At 37.6% G+C, this 18,087-nt stretch overlaps 1 protein-coding gene across 1 annotated transcript in view; it reads right to left on the bottom strand.

Moving 5' to 3' along the window:
• The window catches only part of KIF21A (kinesin family member 21A), a 90,518-nt gene that overhangs the window by 49,870 nt on the left and 22,561 nt on the right, over nt 1-18,087 (bottom strand). Inside the window, exons 2-11 of the mRNA XM_023752269.1 lie at nt 17,252-17,474; nt 16,940-17,122; nt 15,014-15,163; nt 14,178-14,312; nt 13,260-13,427; nt 11,106-11,221; nt 7,899-8,094; nt 7,126-7,315; nt 6,691-6,754; nt 548-751 (exon numbers count right to left, since the gene is read on the bottom strand). Coding sequence (XP_023608037.1) covers nt 548-751; nt 6,691-6,754; nt 7,126-7,315; nt 7,899-8,094; nt 11,106-11,221; nt 13,260-13,427; nt 14,178-14,312; nt 15,014-15,163; nt 16,940-17,122; nt 17,252-17,474 — 1,629 coding nt within the window. The remainder of the gene's footprint in view (nt 1-547; nt 752-6,690; nt 6,755-7,125; nt 7,316-7,898; nt 8,095-11,105; nt 11,222-13,259; nt 13,428-14,177; nt 14,313-15,013; nt 15,164-16,939; nt 17,123-17,251; nt 17,475-18,087) is intronic.

Below are 18,087 nucleotides of genomic sequence, written 5' to 3'. Positions count from 1 at the left end.
TCCTTATTGGAAGATTTAGGTAATAAATAACTGTCACATAATCAAATTGGAAGCCCGACAGAAAATATTTAAGAAACCAAATAATATTAAGTGACAGCCTGATGGATGAGTTTAGCCTTTAGTTAAACTAATCTAGACAGGAACTACAATGTATCCATGAGACTATTTAATCGCATTAGAAAATGGGGAGAAAAATGAAAACACTGAGTCATAATGGTACAGCAAGCTTTGCAGAAAAGAAAGATGAATGGAATGCAAAAGCAGCTATCTGAAGAAATAATAAAATAGTCTCTAATAGTAACTTTACCTTGTCGTAGTCTAAATAAAATTCATTACCATAATATCATAATTTAACTTTTTTACATACAAGCAGAGATAAACTATTAGAAGCATAATTATAACTGTCAGCTACTTTAAATGGCACTTTATTTACTAATATACTTATGAGACTATGTATACTCACTGTAATCACAAATTAAAATATCCTGGAAAGTAAAAAAATAAATAAAAAATAGGGATTCATAGACCAGTGATTTTAAAACACTACCTTTTTTTCTTCTTCTTTTCTTTCCTTTTCAGCTTCTCTAAATCTTTCTTAGCTAGGTCTATAATTTCAATGGTCTCCTTGTCTGAGGAGAGTATAGCAGGAGAGAAAGATGATGGTCCACTGAAATACGGTGATCTTGCTGTGGCTCTTGTCAAGTTCTTCCGAAGGTTCTCATTTACCGCTTCACTTTCTAACAATTTTGCCCTAGTGAATAAAAACATATTTAAATAGGAAACATTTTTTATTGTGGGAAAAATACATCACATAAAATTTTCCACCCTAACCAGTTCTGCACCACCAAGTATATTAACACTGTTGTTGCAACCACTGTCAGTATCTATCTCCAGAACTTCATCTTCTCCAACTGAAACTCTGTACCCATGCAGCACGAACCCCTCATTCCCCTGTCTTCCCAGTCCCTGGCAGCCACCATTCTACTTTCTGCCTCCACGAAGTTGACTACAGCAGGAATACATAGGCATCTTAAATGAGTTGTATGCATGCTAAAAAAATATTTCCAAAATGTCTTTCAACATTGCTACAAGGTAGGTTTTGTTTTTAAATAAATGTGTCCACAAACATTAATGTGTAGGATATTTTTTAATTCCCTGGCTGTAAGATTACAAATTTGAAATCACACTCTTCATGCTCAAAAGTGCCAAGAGCAATTAGATTGCTTGCATTCTGGCCACTAGGCATTAGTTATCCTTGCTTTGCAAAGCCATCGTTTAAACTTAACCTACGCAAGCAGCATGGTTCCCAACCTTTCAGTTCCTCATTCATCAAGCTATAATAGCATTCCCAAATCTTTGCAAAGAACGGTTAGTCAAAGTTGCCCCTAACTGTCTGAGAGACATCTGGCTCCTGAATATGTCATGGGAAAAGATGATATCTCCAAGGAAACCTGAGTCTGATAATTGAAAGAATTCTTTTGTTTGCTCAAGTCATTCTACTAATGACAGGAGAATAATGAATGTCCTGTCAGTAATAGGCAAAACTACAGAATGATCCTGGATTTAAGACTAAAAGAGATTCAGAGAGTCCTCCAGGCCAGTCCCTTTATTTTGATTTGATAGAAACCATCAAGAACACAGTTCTCTACTTCAATATAATAGATTTCCAAGGACAATTGGCAAAGGTGACTGAGACAGGGCTGTAAAAAGAAAATGCTACTTACTACACTCTACCTCAAAACTGTAATACTAAGCACTTTTGCCATAAGTACAAATATTTCAGAGAAAAATGCTAGATTATTTGCAACTATTAAAGCTCTCAAAGGCATAGTCAGCTCAGTGTTTTTTTCATTACCTATCGAAATTATTCATGACACTGTTGAAACCAGCTAGAGACAGAGTGTATAGAAATCAATGAATATATGCTTCAAGTTAGTGTCCTACTAATTTTTAATGAAATTGTTTAATTATATATCTGGTGTCATATGTGAGCGGAAAAATATAATATTTTCAACTGGTTAAATAGCTATGTACAAACTTATAGGTTAAGTCTCTTCAAAATTATTTTAAAATCATAAATATAATAATGTCACTTTTAAAATAAGAAGGCAACTGAAGCCCTGACTGGTATGCTAAGTGGTTAGAGCATCGACTTGCACATCAAAAGGTCGTGGGTTTGATTTCCAGTCAATGGCACATACCTGGGTTGCAGGTTCAATCTCCCAGCCTCAGTTGGGGCATGTGTGGGAGTCAACCAATCAATGTGTCTTTCTCACATCAATGTTTCCTCTCTTTCTCTCTCCCTCACCTTCCACTCTCTCTAAACAATCTTTCTAAAAATCAATGAACAGAATATCCTCAGGTAAGGATTGACAAGAAAATACAAAAAAAGAAGGCAACCAAAGTATAAACACTCAGCTTAACTCAAAGTCAAAATTTATACTTTTCTGTATTTTCAATATCTATCACAAAGCTTGGGTGCATAATGATGAATATTTCAGATAAGTGAAAATATAATAAATGAACTGTCAATAATGATCTGTATTTTGATTGGCTGATTTATATAATAGTCAGACAACTTGTGTTTTTATTTTAAACTAGAGGCTCGGTGCATGAAATTCATGCACTTGGGGGGCGGGGAGAAGGGGACCCTCAGCCTGGATTGCGAGAGGGTGCAGGCCAAGCTGAGGGACCCCACTGGTGCACGATCGGGGCCGGGGAGGGATGCAGACGGTTGGCCAGCCAGGGAGAGATCGAGAGAGGGCTCCAGGGCATGTCCGGCCTGTCTCGCTCAGTCCTGATCGGCCAAAACCCAGAAGCAAGCTAACCTACCAGTTGGAGCATCTACACCCTAGTGGTCAGTTCATGTCATAGCAACTGGTCGACAGTTTGGCTGTCTGCCCCTTGGTGGTCAGTGCATGTCATAGCGAGTGGTTGAGTGGCCTTAGCATATCATTAGCATATTACGCTTTGATTGGTTGAACGAACGATTGGATGACCAGACACTTAGCATATTAGGCTTTTATTACATAGGAAGTTTGCATTTGGTAGGGGCATAGTCAATGCTTCTTCAATCTTGGTGCTGATTAAGGCTAAAACCTTTAGGGCTCATCTCCACAAATCCCATGCTACATTAGCAGGGCCTGATTTCTTTTTTATGGGCTGGAAAGAGAGAGCCTCTTTCCCTTCACACTCACCCACTCATCCACTAGTTGCTGCCTGCATTTCATTTAACAGGAGACTAAGCAGTGAGGCATGAAAGGAAGTACCCAGACTTCCCTGGGAAGGAGCTGGCTGAGGGCTTGCCTCTCAGCTCTGTTATTCACTAAATCTTGGACCATTCATCTCTAAAAGCCTCCACTGTTTCCTCTGTAAAATGGAGATGAAAAATATATACTTCCCTAGAATTATTGTGAGGATCAATGATACAATGAATTTAAAACTCACCTGACTGATAATGCATTTAACAAATAATAACTATTTTATCAAAAAGTTGCTAACAATATAATCATCTAACATAGAGGATTCGTTAAATCAATTAAAAACAGAAGAGAGTACTATACAAAACGGTGCAAGAATCATGTTAGAAAAACAGTAACATTTTTCAAATGCTCATAATAGCTAGTCAAATTTCAAAGAATAGATAGCAAAGCAATATATATATATATATATATATATATATATATATATGTTGAAAAAATATTGAAGAGATACACCAAATGTTAACCTTCGTTATAGAAATGGTAGGACTGTGGTTTTAATTTTGTTTATACTGTCTTATATTTTCAAAATTTTCTACAAAAAATATAAATCCCACCAAAATAAGAGTTGATTAATTAGTGACTATTATTATTTCACAAAAAATAATATGACATGTAAGTTATTAAAAGATAAGTGGTATTATTTTACAATTAGAATGATAGGACTTGAAATATATACATTTCCAAGTGACAATATATAAATTTGTGTTAAGAAGCTGTGAATAAATGTCTTCCTAAGACCAACTTTTGATAGAAGTATGAATTGGAGCAGGATTTAGTAAATAAAAGCAGAATGTGCGAACTTGGACGTAAGTACTGATCACATGTCAGATCCTTACAGTCCTTTTGAATTTAAGAACTTTTACATCCCGCGCTTTTATTTGAGCCCCATAATAACTCTTTGAAACTAGCAGGTATGACCTCATTCTTACAGATGAATTAAAGCTCAGAGATGTTAGGTAACTTTCCCAAGGACACACTCTTCTTAAGAAATAGCAGCTTACATTCCAAACCAAGGAATCCAATTTAAATCCAAAGCTCATTTATGCTTATCCCATGTGTAAATCATGTTTATGTTGTAAATTACAGTGCTGAGACTCTACAGGATTACTCCTCAGGAGTGGGGCACCCCTAATTAAAGAACCATCAAAGCAAAGTTGGGAAAGTGGAACAAGCTGCTCACCTACACCAAGAAAGATTTGATCACTGATTGATCTCTGTTCGCTAAATGGCTTAAAGAATGGTCTTGCCCTAGCCGGTTTTCTCAGTGGTTAGCGCATTGGCTCCCAGACTGAAAGGTCCTGGGTTTGATTCTGGTCGAGGGCAGGTACCTGGTCTGGGGGCCAATCCATGTGTCTCTCTCACATCGATGTTTCTCTCTCTCTCTCAGTCTCTCCCCCTCCCTTCCACTCTCTCTAAAACTCAATGGAAAAAAACATCCTCAGGTGAGGATTAACAAAAAACAAAGAATGGTCCTAACTCGAGAACTAGAAGGAAGATATTTAATGCTGCTTCAGTCACTGGGAGGAGTGGAAATGACCGCATCAGTCTTGTACGAAATAGTACCACTAGTGAAGCCATTTGTCCAATGGAGAGATCAAGCTTAGGTAAGGCCTTAGAATAACAGCGTGGAAGAGAGGAAACAGCACAATAACCAGAGCAGGGGATCAGCCTTCATTGTAGGCCAGTGCCGAGGAAATGAAAGAAAAGCAGGCTCGGAGCAGGAGGAGAATCTTCAGGAACTGAAAGGCAGATATCAGGTGTGTCTCAGGAGATGGTAAAGATGGGTGCTACAGGATGAAGAAAGACACATTTTGGGCAGTAGGCAGGAATGAGCACTGCCAACACAGGATGGAAATGCAGGCCCAGCTTGGAGGCTGACCAGAACCAGTACCCAGTGGCCCAATGGTCCCTGCCAAAAAGGTAAAGCTTGGAGACATGTCTACAGAAAAAAAGTAACAGTTAATAGAGTCACTCTATCTGTTGCCACATCAGATGTCTGCTCATTTGTTGTTTTTTTGCTTTTGAAACACTTAAGGGATCCAATGTGCCTAGTAGAAGCAAGAACAGTGGAAACATTACTCTTCTCTGTTTAAGAATTGTTAGAATAGCCCAGCCAGTACGGCTCAGTGGTTGAACGCTGACCTATGCACGAGGGGGGTCACAGTTCGATGCCTAGTCAGGGCACATGCCCAGAGCTCCATCCCCAGTAGGGGGTGTATAGGAGGCAGCCAATTGGTGATTCTCTCTCTCTCTCATCATTGATGTTTCTATCTTTCTCTCCCTCTCTCTGCCTCTGTGAAATCAATTAAAATATATTTTTTTTAAAGTTAAAAAAAAATCTCTAGAATAGTCAGAGGAAGAGAAAGGGAAAGAGAACACAAATACAAGATGGAGACGTGTTAGGGTAGCTGTGAAACATTTCCCGCTTGGTTATTTTCTGCAAATGTGTACAGAAATGAGATCTGAGCTACTTAGATGCTCCCCATGGAGCTGACTGTGGTTTTACTGCAAGAGAAAGTAGCTGAGCCATCAGGACAAACCACGGAACCTGAACATACTATAGAAACGATTAGTGTCCCTGACCTTCTTTTCAATCCCTATTCCCGCAGTCTGGGCTCAGGCGATGACATTCCTTTTACTGGTTTCTATCATTCCATTTACTACATGTAAGTTCTCCACCTAGACTGTGAACTCCTTGTTTATGTCACTTGCTCAGTCATGGCATGGTGCCTGATACATAATATAGTGAGCATTTGTAGTACGTGTGTGAAATGTGAGTGATGAATGAGCCTCTGTACCAGAGAGGCAGGCAAAGTGGTAGGGATGCAATGATTCACACATAAGGTGTAGCTGGAAAAGCAAAAGGGAACCGGAGTGATCAGAGATTTTTTAAAATTAGAGATGAGCCCTAGCCGATTTGGTTCAGTGGATAGAGGTCAGCCCGCAGACTAAAGGGTTCCGGGTTCAATTCTGATCAAGAGCATGTACCTCTCTCCCTCCTTTTCACCCTCTCTAAAAAAAAAAAAAAAAAAAAAAAAAAAAAAAAAAAAAAAAATCAATGAATAAATATCCTTGGGTGACAATAAAAAATTAGAGATGACTCATTGATGATGATGGTGAGGGAAGGCACTAAAGATCACTACATCCACATGCCTGTCCTGTGTGTCAGGTTAGGTAAGTTCCCATGAGGGTGTGACAACCAAAGCAGGAAGATAACATGGGGACATAATATGGGAAGAGATGGAAGGAAAGTTGTTTGGGAAGTGACATTATGGAAAGGCAAGTACCTATTCCCCTAAAGTTAATCTGACCAAAGGGCAGAAATATCACCGTGAACAATGATTAAACAGTAAACCCAACAGCTAGCGATATTACTGCACTGAAAACCCCAAAATGTGCATTATATCTTACAGACCATGAACTGTACCTGAGATCTTCAATTTCTTTGATATAACTGTGAATCATATTACTAATCTCCTCATTCCCTTCCCCTGCAAGATAAAACATGAAGTTCAGAATTTCCTTTAAATTAAAACTTCAACAAAACAGAATGGGAGAAAAACACTAAGTTACAGAAACAAAATAATAATGCTTTAAAAGACAAGTCCTACAGCCCATTTTCCACCCTTCACTACACAAGCAGACAGCAAGATAAAATAGCAAAGTAAAGGGCACATTTTGTTCCTGTAAGAATGTATTATTTACAAATTAAGCATTTAACTGAACATCATGGATTGTATATTTCTACTTCGTTGTACACAGATTGACATTTCTACTTCAAATGTTCGAGATAATGAATGAACACAAAGAATGTGCCCTGCTCTCCCGAGGTGCCCTTACTCGTCCCACCCGACAGGCTTACCTGCTCTGGCAAGAACCTGGTTGGCCTGATCACTGACAAGCTGGGTGATTCTGGTCCTCAGTGCATCAACCGTCTCCTGCATGGCTTTAATTCTGACACGCAGGTTGTTATTCTCAGTCTGTAGCATAGCATTCTCATGAAACATGTCATTGATGCTTTCCACTCCCTCCTCATCAATTATTCTTTTACCCTAGAAAAGAAAAAAGATGTACCTGTTGGTTGAGGAGCCTTAAATACACAAGAGATTTGTTTAAGGCTATCACAGGGCTATGAAGTTCTACAACCAAGAGCCCTTTGTCTCAACAGCCTCAAGGAAAAAGTGATCCTTTTGCTCTACAGCATCCCTCCGTGGCAGTTCTGTCACTGAAGAAATTGATTGAGCACTGGCCGGTGTGGCTCAGTTGGTTGGAGTGTTCTTTGGGGTTGTGGGTTCCATTCCCAGTCCGGGCACATACCTCGGTTGCAGTCAGGCCTGTTCAGGAGGCAACCGATGGATGTTTCTCCCCCTTCTTCCCTCTCCAAAATCAATTTAAAAAATAATAATAAATTGATTGATTAAATAGGAAGCCTTTTGAAACAGGTTGATAGATAGACTAACCATCATTAAAGGCTACCCACAAGGAAAACTAGAGAATTCGACCTTCAAAAGGAAGGAGACCACTATCATGACAGACAGGAGGCTCCAGAAAAACACGCGTGCAAGGCAACACAAAAGGCATCACTGTGTTCACAAAATGTTATCACAAAATGCAAAGTCAAACCCAGTAGCTTACTGTTTTGTACTCCATGAGCTCCATCTGCAGCCGTGTGATCTCACTGCGGAGTGCATTGATCTGCTGACTAGCTCTGTCCTGATTGACCATCACCTTGTTCTTGATATTTCTAGCTCGATTGGCGTATTTGAGGGTATTTAAAGTTTCCATAAAATCTCTGTCTGAAGGGCTGACGCATGCTATCATGATTGTTTGGCTGAAAGTGACAAAGAAGAATTTGGTTTACAGATAAAGCAAATAAAACACTGCAATAATCACTTTTTAAATTCCTGCCTTTTGAATAATATCTTCTCTTTGAGATACCAAAATATTGAAACTGATAACTTAAAAATAAAAGCAAATGTAAAAGCCCCTATGCTTTGCGACTATCTTAAAGAAAATTAACATATATTACCCTTCTTTGATCCACAATGTTTTGAGAAAGTATAATAAGTACATATATTTATTTCTCACCTCTTTACAAAAAAAGAGTTGAGGCAATGCACACAGAATAATTCTAAAACTTAATCTACTTATGTTCCAAACTGAAATTCAAAAATCATTTCTTTCATTATCTACTTAATATTTGAGGATTTAAACTTTTTTCTTTTTATTTAATCACTCATAACCTGATTTTTGTTGTCAGCAAAAATTTCACACTAAAATCCTATCACCTGAACAAGTGTATAGTATATCCATATGCTATAAGAAACATCATTTGTGATTGACTGGTCAAAGTTCAGGCCAGATTACACAGGAGAGATGGGAAACTTTACTTTACAGTAATGATGAATGATGAATTGCTTTACCAACCAAAGAATAGAATAGTAAAATGTCCCAGCTATTATGTCTGTCAATGAAACAGACAAGGACATTCTAATGGGCACTGACGCTGAAAGAACGAATTTACCCACCTCAGTAGGGAATTCATGCCCATCAGTTCTAATCAATCACCTCCTAGTCTCCTGCTTCCACTCCGGCCTTCTGCCTTCCCCCAATAATTTCAACACAGCATCCTAGTAACCCTTTTAAAAGACATCCCATTCCACTCATCTTTTTCCCTTTATTGACTGTTGTTCATCCTTATTTATCCTCACTCTTATTATTATTCAAGGCTCTACTCAAGTATCATCTCATCCAAGAATCCAACCCTCATCTGACTGTACTTTTTCTCTCTGCTTCCTCATATCCCTTGCATATCTCTTTTTTATTGGTTATATTATTATTATTATTATTTTGAAATTTAATAGATGCCAGCTCTTATACCCTAAACTCTAGGGGTTAAGAACCATCAACTTTTATTTATCAGTATATTTTGCATAACACAATATTTGGAACATACTAGGCCCTTAATAATTGTTTGTGGAGTATGTCATGTGCACATATTTATTTATTGGACATCTGAAAGTTAAGATAATTTATGCACCTCTAGTTCTCTTTTGATGAAGAAGATAAGGTAATCAAGTAAGAGTAATGGTTATAGACACTGTTTAGAGAACAGGACTACTCAAGTATAGACCCCAGTCCAATGCCAGTCTGCAAACTATTTGAAAACAGTTCATAATAAGTATAGAAATGAAAAATAAGTGTCTTAAAATTTTGCAACATTTGAGATTGCTGTAATCAATGAACTCACTGAATAGAGTATAGATCAGTTCCAGTGTTTTTGAATTCACATGGTAAGTCACAAATGGGGCAAGCTGAGTACAGTCGTGCACAATATTAACCCTCCACAAATTTGGGGTGGAGGAGGAAAAGAACTTGTCCTTGAAAAGCATTGGGATCAAGTGCTTAAGGAGAATGGGGCAAGTCAAGAATGAGAGGTGCTAAGATCTATTATACAGGGAAATGGTCATTAAATAAAATCCAAAAGATACATATTCAAAAATGGTTGTGTTTATGAAAAGCACAAAAGAAAACATTAAAGTTGTTTACTTTTAAAGTTTATATAAAGCCACATATCTGTCTTAAACGAAACCATACCATTTATATTATTATGTTATATATCATATATTATTATATCATATACCATATTATATTATGCATTAGGGAGGAAATGCATTGCAATGTTAACAGAGTTACTTGTAAGTAGTAGAAATGTAACTGATTTTTCTCATGCTTTATATTTTTCTGCACTTTTCAGAATTTTTGCTATAATCTTGTTATAACTTTATAAATGTATAAAATCCAGCTTCACTTTTAAAAATAAAAGTCACCAGACTGTGCACAAAAATATATGCAGCTTGTGTCCAAAAATATCTTTGATCTAATTTTTCTTTTAAGATAATTTATACAAATGTCACAAAATGAAGGTCTTCTATTCCCCAAAGCTTATACAAAGTGCAATGCTTTTAAGTTGAGTTCAGTCTTAGAATTTTAAGCAGGAATTGATGCTCAATAAAGAGGTCTTCTTGTTTGAAGAGTTACCAGCTAGTTAGGAAATGGGTGAGAAGAACCTGAGATTGTTTAGCTTGAAAACACTGAAATAGACTCTATTAACCGTAAAAGAATAAATAAAAATGTAACAGCTATCTAAAACTTTCTGAACTGTACTGTTTGAATTTAAATGCCAAAAATGTTTCTACTCATAAAGCCAATGTGTTGATGTTTATAAAAAGGAATGCATTACAAAATCATGTGTTTAGCTGATTAAATATCAGAATAATTCAAAATATGAAAAGGGAGGGAATATCAGTGATGCTGACAAAGTTCATAAACAGCAAATACCCTATATTTCATTCAACTGACATTTTTAAAAGTTTTTCCACATGCAAAAAAAAAGTTTAACTTTTAGGAGACTTTGTAAAATAGTATAAAGCATATTTAGATTACTTTGTGTTTACTTAGACCACATTTATTTTCCAACAAAATTGTATTAGGCATATGCTACGTGACAAGCACTTAAGCAGAAACAATGATAAAGTGGAAAGAGCACGTGCAATGGACTTCATTTACAAGCTAAGTGACTGTGAATCAATGACTCTCTGAATTTCAATTTTCTTATCTACAAAATAGGAATAATAATACCTAGTTCAAGGGAGGTTGTAAGGACTATGTGAAGGAACAACACAGAAAGCCTCACACATTTTAGGTAGTTAATAATTATTAGTTCCTCATCCTATCCATTTGCTTTATAATAAAACCAGTTTTCATAAGTTGCTTTACAAACTTACATTAATAATAATGGGTAACTGAAATTCACAAATACGGACAATCACGTATGCATACCTGTTACCCCCGAGGGAATCCTGGAGCAGTCTTGTCAGCTTAGAATCTCTGTAGGGGACATGGGTGGCCCTCTTGCTCTTGTCTCCCAATGCACTTATTACATTGCCAAGTGCCAACTAAAAGAGAAAGACAGGAAAATGATAAAAATGTACTAATTATAACCCTTTTAAATAACCAAGGCTTATAGAGAATAGTATGGAGACATGACAGAATTGAAAACATTCAGGTCTGGGTGTGTGTTTTTTTGCATTTATATTTTGAAGTATGACCTAAACCTCAAAGTTTTCTCTATTAACTATTAAAAACTGACAGGAAATTTGACTAAAACTGACTCAAAATTTAGTACTACATATATTCATAATTCACAAATACTTCTATTCAGAAATTTTCTTTAGAAATAAATAAAGATTGGTGACTTTTAACCATCCCTAGAACTATCAGACCATCAGGTTGTGTCCCCAGAAAACTGTCAATTCATGTTGCAAATTCTTCTCCTCCACTCAATGAAGAAATAAAATGTTTACGTAGTTCAACAGTTTCATAACACTATCTTGTTGAAATACAGCTACCTTGTGGGAAAACAAACGCTCCTTTAACCAATATAAACATATCACTATGATTCCTCTGAAAAAGGTATTCCTAATGTAAGTACGGCTGTCTTTAGAAACACAATGACTCTATGAGCTAAGCATCCAATATTGAAAGGAAGTATGTCAAATCACAGAACTCTTTAGTCACTCCTCCTGCCACCCCTACTGCCTTTCTTGCTGTCACTGAACTAGCCCCCACAGCATAAGCATTAGCCTACATGTGGGTCACACTTCCCTTCAGTGATGCAAACATCTCTTCCCATGTCTTTGTTAGGGCCAACGTAGCATGGCATCCGCATCACACTGTCTCCTTGCCCCTCTCTCCCAGAGAGGCTACAATTTGAACTACTGGCCGCACTGAAACTTGACCAGATATAGCTGAACATGCTTCAGTAGCCTAACCAGGAAAACAGACCAGTGGCTTTTGTCTTTTCCTGATAGAACAAATGTAAATACCACCATTATTTTATCTCCTAAAAAATTCAGAACAATACACAAAATTCAGGACCCAGGTCACTCCCTTAAACACAAAATTCAACCATATGGTGGGAGCATCAAGATGGGTATCAAGATGGAGTTGGGAGGTCTGGCTCTGTCTAATCAGTCTCAATTGTCAGTTCCCCCACAGAAGGGTTGTCATCATCCAGGAGCAAATATTGGGCAATGGCAAAATAGGGACATGTGATCGGAGGCCCCAGCTCTAGGGAGGGAAGCAAAGCAGAAAACACTTGCCCTGATGCTGTGAGCATCACAGAAGTATGTCATTACATTTATATAGGAGCAAATGTCCAATTTTATAATGAAGTCAATAAGAAGAAAAGATTTATTACACAAAAAGTTACTCTAAAAGTTTTTTCTTCCAACCCTGGCCAGTGTGGCTCAGTCGTTGAGCGCCATCCCATGCATCAAAAGATTGCCGGTTGCTTCCCAGTCAGGGCACATGCCCGGGCTGCAGGCTCGATCCCCAGTAGAGGGCGTGCCGGAAGGCCCCTTTCCTTTCCTCCTCTCCTTTCCTTCCATATAACAGAGACTTTATGCTAATAAACACAAGGTGTTTTCCAATAAAAAGCACCACTAGGTGGCAGGGTATTAAAGTTAATTCCTATTACGATCTAAAAAGTTCTCGTTTTGAAAAAATCTCCTAAAAAACATTGATTATAGTTCCCAAAATAAAGCGACTGTCACAAAATGTGAGCAAAAAAATGTTACTTTGAAAGTCATCCTGTGCCATAATAAAAATTAAATGTTGATATTGACGAAATGTTTTTAAATGTGGAATTTTGTAACTCCCTTCCACAATATATACTATTTTCTGAACATATCATAAATTTTAATCCAACTAAATTTACATACATGAAGAGAATTTGAAATGTGAAAGACTAAAAAATCATGAGGAGATCAAAATTTGGTGCATTATGCCTAAGCTTACGAGTTTATTGTAACTCTCATTTCTCAGCTTAGTGCATGAAGACTTTCCACTTGCGTATTAAGTATTACAAAAGAGAAAAGAACAATGGAACATCTCTGAGGTATTCTCAGCACACAGCCTCGGTCTTAGTCTTACGAGTCCACAGTTGATGGAAATGCCTTCTTTTGCCCTCTCGCCTGTGGCTCCAGTTCGCTTCAGTCTTTCTGATCCTGCCAGATCAACAAAATGGAACTTTGCAGTCAGGGTTTCAAATTCATTCATCTGTGATGATTCAGAAATCACCTTGTTATCAGTAGCATTTTCCTGCAATTGAGGACAATAATTGAAAATATTTTTATTAATGTGACACTAAATATCTTCTAACCCCTTTACACACACACACACACACACACACACACACACGCACACAGAGGCATATAGCCAAATAATTATAAATGCAAAAATGTCTGCTGGCATTAGAAGCTTACAACAAAATCAGAAAGAAACTTGACAGTCAGAACCCAGGTGTTATGAACTAAGATTTTGCTTATATTAATAAAAGAATACCTATAGCACACAGTCCTCAAAAGCAAAGCATCTCGGGTGACTACCTCCATCACCACATGGCCACAGCTTACTTTCCGGCTGCCGTAGACACATATCCAAACATTTATTTCAAAACCTTACACAGTTAGCCAGCTTCAGCTTAAACAGGATCAGAGACATCTCATTGGGAAACAAACTAAATGTGGTTCAAATGTACTCTTCTCCTGGGATTTATGTGATTTTAGGGAAAAGATGACTGAAAGTTTAAGAAATCAGAACTAGTGCCCTAGCCAGTTTGGCTCAGTGGATAGAGCGTCGGCCTGCGGACTGAAGGGTCCTGGGTTCGATTCCGGTCAAGGGCATGTGCCTTGGTTGCGGGCACATCCCCAGTGGGGGGTGTGCAGGAGGCAGCTGATTGATGTTTCTCTCTCATCGATGTTTCTAGCTCTCTGTCCCTCTCCCTTCCTCTCTAAAAAAATCAATAAAATATATTTTTTTTTAAAAAAGAAATCAGAACTAGTAACTCACAGCATCTATTTGGGGACACATTCGGGTTTGACACAAGTGGATGGTAAAAATGGCATGTGAGCGAGAGCTCTGAACATTCATCTGCGTGCTAGCTGTGGTCCGGGATAAAGCACCCAGCTTCAAACACTGCATCATCTGGAAAAGGGGAAGAAAGAACAATGTTTAAGCAAGATACCATACAATCAGAAGTCTGAGCTAACGCTAAAACCCACTATGTTGAGGGATGTAAAGGATGTGGAATTTCATATTATTTTAGTTACATGCACTTTTTGAGCTGAACTTCTCAGTATAATAGCGTATTATCTTTTAAATAGGAGAAAACACTGAGATTCCATTGTTTGCCTTTTGCTGACATTTGCAGCTTTTATTCCAAACTGTTACAGTGGAACACTTGGGAACAAACTGAGCAAAATCTTGAATTACTCAGGCTACTCTGTATCGTCTGTCAAAATATTTTTGTAACTTTTCTTAACAGTCCCCCTTTAGGAGCCATGGTAAAATCCTATATATGTGAAGGCAAAAGGTGCAAAAGGATTGTGGTCCCAGCCTTCACCTTTAATGACAGAACTCTCTTTTCCTAGCTGTGAAAGAAAACTATATATACATTGCCTTGGACTCTTTTGATGCTACAATAAATGAATTGACTTTATCATAGCTGTGACATTTTTAAGAATAACATCCTGATATAAAATATATGAGGAAAAAAGGCAAGATTTTTACAAGATGTTACATCTAAAAATACAAATTTAAGAATTTGATCTTAAGCAAACTATAAGCAAAGCTGAATATTAAATAAAGCCAAATATGCCCTATTTTAACTATAATATGAATATCACCTCTGATTCTGTATTCACAGTACGTGTTGTAACTCCCACAGTATAAATTCCTCCAGTTGAATCTTCATGAATTCTTATATTTGATTTTTTATTTTTTGCATCAATATCACGTGTGGTATCAAATAAGTCAAGGACCTCTTCATTGTACAGCTATCAAAAAGAAATATTGCAGGTTTACATTTAGAAGAAATTGCCTCATGGCTTAACAACATGTAGTGCATAATGTTATCTTTCAAATATATCTTTAAAGTTCTTCAAAATGACATATATTTCTTCAAAATAGGTAAAAAATGAAAGAGGCAATTATTATTACAAATTCAAATGAATGTCAGGTTTCTTTATAAGAGTATGAACAGTAAAGAATGTATTCATGACTGATAAGTTGAAAGCTAGCTAAAATGATCTATTAATCCTTTGCAAGTGATAAATATCTATATATATAAAAAGCCAGTGACCGAAATGCTGTAATGACCATAATGACCGGTCATTATGATGCCCACTGTGGCCAGTGAGCCGGCCTGATTGAGGGGTGGGGCCGGCCAGCCAACCTCCTGTGGCCCCTCCCCCTGGAGGCCCCACCCCAGATCTTTCGCACCTCCCCCCAGCCAGCTCCACCCCCAATCGGCCCCCCCACACCAATTGGGGGTAAGGCCCACCGGCCAATCGCCTTTGGCCCCTCCCCCCAGCCAGCCTGGCCCTGATCGGGCCCTCATCAGGGCAGGCTGGCCGGCCAACCTCCCTCCTTCTCCTCCTCCCAACAGGCCCGGCCCCTATCCACTCCAATTGGGGCTGGGCCAGCCGGACCCCAATGGTGCACGAATTCATGCACTGAGCCTCTAGTTTATAAATATAAGCAAACTCTAAGAAATATGTACCAAATGTAGACAAATCCTAATTAAAATTTTAAGAGGTTTTACTACTTAAGCTAAAATATATATTTCTTATTGCCCTACAGCCTTTCTTAATGTATCTAAAAATTAATACTTAATGTTTTGCAAGGTGGGCAATGATATTAGTGTTTCTGTGTCAATAGAGGCTGACAAGATTGAGCTACTCCTTGGAAGAGGATGCACACACCATTTTTCTATCAGTATGCTTTAAAGTCTCAATGCCCAACAACATTTTGGAGAGTAAAAGGGAAGATGGAAGAACTTTTTTTTTCTTTTTCCATCAGTTACTTATCTTGCTTTGGTTTTTACTAAACTGGGATGGCTATTAAAATCAGCAGTAAGATAACTGCTGTTAATTTGAATTGTTTTCTATTTTGTGCTGTATAATGTCAAATAAAATGTTTCATCAATGACCAAATATTAGTTGAGGTTATCCAGACTAGAATTAAACTAGAACATTCTTTGAACGAAGCACCCAGAATTATAATGTCACCCACCATTCACCTAACTGCAATATTGCTCATATCCGATTGTCACGTCCCTCCCACCAGACTACACTGACCTAAATGAATCCAAACCTGCCCCAACCTTTGGACTTTGCATCAAAACATCTGCCTATCCTTGTAGGAATACCAGCTTCTGCAGCCAGACTAGTGCTGCAGCCTTAGTCCTATTATTCCTCATGTTCTCTCCCTCCCTTTCAGTCTTAATCACTGAGTTTCCAGCACTTTGTGAGCCTACCTACATTATAACAGTAATTATAGGTAGGGTGCAGAGAGATTCTGAAATAAACAATATTAATTCTTTTACTCTATGGACACTGGCCAAGTGTTTATAATCTTAAAAGCCAACAAGTAAGGAATACTTATCTATTGTCTATTCTTCCTGCTACCTATGACCTAATGTTCATTTACTCAAACATTTATTGAGCACTCTCTGCAAAACACTGTACCAGAAGCCAGAAGCATAAAATCATAAAGTCTATAGTCTCAAGGACAAAATTTAAAATAAACGAATGACACAATTAGTTCTTTACCTCTAAGAATTGTGCATTCACTTTAAAATCTGGAGGAGGAAGCCCATTTTTCATTGCGGTGTGTTTTTTTTCTTCAATGCTCTTGAAAAGGTGTTTAACAGCACGAGAAATAATACCCTGTTCTTCCTCGATGATGTTCACATCAAATCCTGTTCCCATGGTGTATGTTTTACCAGCTCCAGTCTGAATAAAGCAATAGAGAAAAATATGTGCTTGCTCATAATAACATAACCTCAAAGAACAAAAATGAAAGTGCAACTGAATTGAGACTTCTGAACAGTTACAACTCTATGAAAATAATTTGGTACTTACTTGTCCGTAAGCAAAGACTGTAGCATTGTATCCTTCAAAACAACCTTCAATTAGTTTCTCTATGCAATGAGTGTAGATCTGTTCTTGCTGGGAGTCAATGTCAAACACATAATCAAAAGTAAAGGCTTTGTCTTTCCCTAGGAAGACCTGCGGTTCTCCTGGTGTGACCGATGTACAAATATGGCATCCTTCAATCTTTTCTTTGGCAAGTTGTGGTCTTATTCTGTGAGAAATAGTCAAGAAAAAATAAAAGAAGATATAATAAATTGAAGAAAAAAACCTAAGAAATAGGACAAAAATTTTTGGCCAAATTTTTTTAAAAACACTAATGTAATCCATGCCTGCTTCTTCTGTTGAAAAGTTTAAATAAATTATACTGAGTCCATTTCAGTGTCAGTTACTTAGCAATACCAAAAATCATGAACAAGAGTAAGTTAAATAAACATATTTTGTGGGTGAATATGTTTCCTCAACTCTGTAAGAGGTAAAAGACTCAGTTAAATAATTCTGCTACCAAAATCCTCTTTGTTGCTAGAGTTATTTTTCTTATTTCCAAGATGGATGATACCTGGATGCCCTTTACTCGCCTGTGTTTTTTTTAACTGAATTCATGACGTTGGTTCACAAAACCATACAGGTTTCAAGTGTACAACTCAACAAAACCTCATCTGCGCACTGTTCCGTGCACCCATCGCCCCAAGCAAGGTCTCTTCACCAGTGGTTTCCAAACTTGTTTGAACACATCCTTCTGTCAGCTTAATGTGTTTACGCATATTCCCACAACATATGTGTATGTGTATTCATTTGCAAATGATATGCATGTACGATATTGAGTT

Source organism: Myotis lucifugus, unplaced genomic scaffold (genome assembly GCF_000147115.1).
Source record: "Myotis lucifugus unplaced genomic scaffold, Myoluc2.0 scaffold_30, whole genome shotgun sequence".
NCBI classification, from domain to species: domain Eukaryota; kingdom Metazoa; phylum Chordata; class Mammalia; order Chiroptera; family Vespertilionidae; genus Myotis; species Myotis lucifugus.
The sequence above is the reverse complement of the archived record's forward strand: the minus strand, read 5'-3'. Positions and strand labels throughout refer to the sequence as shown.